General features: G+C 44.5%; 1 protein-coding gene across 2 annotated transcripts in view; it reads right to left on the bottom strand.

The window, feature by feature from the left end:
* The window catches only part of LOC106816982 (protein phosphatase 1H-like), a 10,857-nt gene that overhangs the window by 1,568 nt on the left and 4,611 nt on the right, over positions 1-4,678 (bottom strand). For both annotated transcript variants that reach the window (XM_014821625.1, XM_014821626.1), the window contains exons 5-9: positions 3,983-4,138; positions 3,283-3,480; positions 2,439-2,621; positions 1,629-1,736; positions 1,120-1,271 (exon numbers count right to left, since the gene is read on the bottom strand). In XM_014821625.1, coding sequence (XP_014677111.1) covers positions 1,120-1,271; positions 1,629-1,736; positions 2,439-2,621; positions 3,283-3,480; positions 3,983-4,138 — 797 coding nt within the window. The remainder of the gene's footprint in view (positions 1-1,119; positions 1,272-1,628; positions 1,737-2,438; positions 2,622-3,282; positions 3,481-3,982; positions 4,139-4,678) is intronic.

Raw genomic sequence — 4,678 nt, 5'->3', positions numbered from 1 at the left:
TATATACTGCAACACAGAGGCACACAATATACATATAATATTATATATACATATATATATATACATATATATGTATGTGCATGCTTGTGTTGCAGATTTACGTCCGCCGCTATTATGTATATATATATATATATATATATATATATTAGATAAAGTTATACGGACACGGTAGAAATTTGACTCTGTTTATTGGCATACAGAACTGTTTCGTGTGGAGCGAAAGCTCCACACTCATCAGTGCCTAATACAGAGTGATCTATTTAGAACATCCCGAGCAGTATAAAAACATTCATGCATTAATGTGATCTATTGTTCGTATTCAATGCGTGCGCGTTCTAAAGAAATACCATAGATACCAGATACTAATTAGCACGTCATTGTCGGTGACTGCTGCGCGTTGGCTGCTAAACGAATTCATCTAAGAGTTCACATAATGTTCCTTAATAAAAATTTATCTTTATAGTCTACATTTACTAACAAGTTCGGTTTCTCTTATTCAGTGTAGCGGTCTCAGTTTACACAGATATGTAAAATTTCTCTGTTAAGCATAGGTTGCATTTCTTTGTAGGTTTCGAGTAGTGTGGCGCTTTGCTCCAGTATCTTCCATTTAATCGCGTAGTCTAGGTTGCTGTCTTTCAAGTTCCAAATATAAACAGAGTCAAAAGATAAACAAAGTCCAAAAGATAAAAAGTCCAAAGTCCAAAAGATAAACAGAGTCAAAATTTCTACCGTGTCCGTATAACTTATCTATATTTGCTCTACTCATGGTAGTATTGAGCACTCCGACACACGAGTTCATAAACAACCATTGAATCTACTATATATATATTATATAATATATATATATATATAGATATTATAGGTATTATTAGCTTAACTGTGTACGAGTGATTTGTGACACAATGTGATGTGTCAACACTTGCAATCATAGATGTCACATCCACTCATCGACACAAAGCTATAGCAAATCTCAACGAATTCCTGAACACGGGCATTTTCATCGATCGCACTTGGGGACAAAAATATTAGTCTTACTCATTAAATTTTTCCCGTAAAAATAAATTAGCACACACAAACATACACGCACGCACGCACGCACGTGCGCACACACACACATACCTTGCCATGTCGTCGGGAGCGAACTGAGAGAGAGACGAGCTAACCAGCTCACAAGCCTTCTCGTTTGATATGACGTCCCACAGGCCGTCAGAAGCCAGTATGAGCACGTCGTCTGCATCATGCATCTGGGAGGCAAGGTCGTACGCCCGCACCTGTAATCAAACACATAGCACAGGTGAACGCAAGCCGACAAGTAGTGTCATCACACTAGTCCTAGACAACCACTAGATTCAGTGGTTTTGCGATTCTGGGAGAATTTAGGAGACGGTAGCGGCATCTGTACTATCTAAACTGTTCAAGATGTCAAAAATTTTTCAGTAGTCAGTCCAGGGTACAGACCGCCACCTAGCAGCATGTATATTTCAGTTACGGGATTTGCCTCGAAACAGGGTTTTCGCAGTTGAATTAGAATCACAGTAAACCCAATCCTCGCTAGAATTTTAAAATGGACTTCGCTGAGAATGGCGACAATAACGCAAGGAGCGAACGTGGATTCCTCTGCCACCGACCTCTGGATTAGGAGATAGGAATGGCTTCACGTATAGCTCCGTGTTATAGACCCTTAGGTCGTGGTCGCCGAATCCCCGCGTCACCCCGATGGTCGCCATCAACTTTGCCTGCCAATAATCAATAATAATCAATAACTCGCCTGCCAATAATCAATACTAATAATAACCATCAATCAATAACTCTCCCACCAATAATCAATAATAATAAATAATAATATTAATATCCATCAATCAATAACTCGCCCACCAATAATCAATAATAATAAATAATAATATTAATATCCATCAATCAATAACTCGCCCACCAATAATCAATAATAATCAATAATAATATGAATATCCATCAATCAATAACTCGCATGCCAATAATCAATAATCATAGCCAATAATAATACTAACCATCAATAATGAAATGATAACTGCGGGAGTGAGTAGAGATAATAACAGATATAAACAGAGTGAGATAACGAGAGATATTACCACGAATGTATGTGTAGAGCATTGTATAGTACCCACAGATATCTCCACGATATTACTAACGTCATGTTAGAATTAGAATCGTTGTACGGTTACGTCTTAGTTTTCATCAAAGTTTTGAAAGTTACGAGGGAAGAAAGTTTTCCTAAAGTTAGATAACAAAAATAAGAATATCTTCTCCCGACGCGGCAGACGACGCACGCGACCTTGACAACAACGAAGGTCGGACGGAGGACGAAGATCGTACGGTAGACGAAGGTCGGACGGAGGACGAAGGTCGTACGGAAGACGAAGGTCGTACGGAGGACGAAGGTCATACGGACGAACACTGACCCGCTTGCCATCGCCGTGTATGAGCGGGAACTTGATGTCCTCTAGCGTGACGGTCTTGTAGGCCCATCCCTTCATGCCCACATCCCTGTAGAGCACGCGCCGACCCACGTCCAGGCTCGTCAGCCGCTGCTGGAACTCCAGGTGCGTGAACTCATCCCCAATGAGGTGAGGCCGCAGCCATGCCTGCGACGGAGAGAGAGAGAGAAGGTGGAGCGTGAGGGAGAGAGAGAAGGGGGAGCGGTGAGAGAGAGAAGGGGGAGCGATGAGAGAGAAGTGAAGCGGAGCTGCGACGGAGAGAAGAGAGAGGGAGAGAGAGAGAGAGAGAGAGAGAGAGAGAGAGCGGTGAGGAGAGAGAGAAGGGGGAGCGGTGAGAGAGGGAGAGAGAAGGGGGAGCGGTTAGAGAGAGAGAGAGAAGGGGGAGCATGAGAGAGAGAGTGAAGGGGGAGCGCACACGCAGGGGGCGGGAGCACACGATCGACCGACGATGACGAAGGTCCAGACATTATCGTGAGCACGGTGTGTTGTGAGTGCCATCGTCGTACTTTTTTTGGCGTTATAATTCTTGGTAGTTATATTTTGCTGCTCATTCTCACGTTTTGTTTGCAATGTTGGTTCTCAGAAGTCGAACATTCCTAGTTCTTATTTTCGTTCTTATTGTTCATTGTTCTTAGAAGCTCAACATTGTTCTCAGCCAAACATTCTATTCATCTTCTGATTAGCCAGAGAGCTACCTGCCGATCGCGGACCAATTTAGAGCAGATCGGTTACGAAACGAATCGGTTATGCTGCGATTAATCAACGCGTTACTCGATCGAGACGCGGTCGCCGTGGCGACGACACCCACCAGGTGCTGCAGCCTCTGTCGCTCGGTGATGGGCGTGAAGTCGGTGGAGAGTTGCATCGGCCGCGCCCGCCGGCAGACGACGGCCCGGCAGTCACCGGCGTTCGCGACATAGAGACGGTCGAGGAAGAAAAGCGCGACGATGACGGCGCAGCCGCCCGTCAGCTGGTACATGTGACGCTCACGCCCGATCTGTGCATCCTGCGAGGTAAACACGATCGATGAGGATGCGTATTACTAATAATCAATCAATAACTAGTAATTAATTGATAACTAGTAATTGGTAACAGCCGGTACACCTGCCGCTCCCGTACGATCTCTGCATCCTGCGAGGAAATCACGATCGATGAGGATACGTATTACTAATAATCAATCGATAATAGGTGAGATACAACCTGCAAAAATCAATTTATAATGAGTGGGATGCAGCCTGGACGAAATCAATCGATAAAGAGTGGAATACATCCTGAAAGTAATCGCGTAACCTTCGATAAGTGTGACTGTTCACACCCCACCTTTAATAAGTAGCATATCCTGACAGTAGTCCGGTAGGGGTTGCATGTGGGTGTTTATCACCACAATCATTCACGTGAAAACGTGCACGCGCGTACCATACATGCAATCACACAACATTTATTTAGAAACATAGGTAGCTCTATATGGCAGCACGCTGTTAGTGCGGTCGTTGATCGAGCGTCGTTACCATGGTGTGGAATGCCGCCTCCAGTGCTCCTGTCACCAGCTGGTCAGGAAGGACATCCTTCCAGTCAGCCGTCACCTGGCCGTCCGGCCAGCCGTTTTCCGCGACCTTGTCTTTCTTGTTCGTGAACAGCAGCTCCTGCATTGTGCTTAGCTTTTCCTGCACAGGTTTATAATATGTTAGAAGTTATAGATGTAAACAACAGTTGTAACAACTATATATATACATATATGAAGAGAGAGAAAGAAAGAGAGAGAGCGCGGAAGCGAGCAACCGAGAGAGAGAAAGAAAGGGAGAGGGAGAGAGAAGAAAGAAAGAGATCGAGAGAAAAAGAGAGAAGGAGAGATAAAGAGAAAGAGAGAGGGAGAGATAAAGAGAGGGAGAGAGAGGGAGAGAGGGAGAAAGAGCGAGAGAGAGATTATTATGGTGTTAAGGTACAGCACACTTACGAATGTGTAAAAATTGCAACTCCCAAAATGGTTAACAGTTCGAAGTCTCCTTAATAAGCCATGCATGGATGCGTCTACAGCTTCTAACCCCCCTGTATCTTGCCACACGGCTCCCTGCGTCTATCCACACCCTCCTACTTGCATGCTGACCCACACAGAGCAGAGGTCAAGCATGAGGTCATGATCACCTGTATGTGGTAGTGGAGAAGCTTAGAGGTGAAGACCGCTGCCTCCGATCCAGCGTGTCCGT

This window comes from Priapulus caudatus, unplaced genomic scaffold (genome assembly GCF_000485595.1).
Source record: "Priapulus caudatus unplaced genomic scaffold, Priapulus_caudatus-5.0.1 Scaffold1550, whole genome shotgun sequence".
NCBI classification, from domain to species: Eukaryota; Metazoa; Priapulida; class Priapulimorpha; order Priapulimorphida; family Priapulidae; genus Priapulus; species Priapulus caudatus.
The sequence above is the reverse complement of the archived record's forward strand: the minus strand, read 5'-3'. Positions and strand labels throughout refer to the sequence as shown.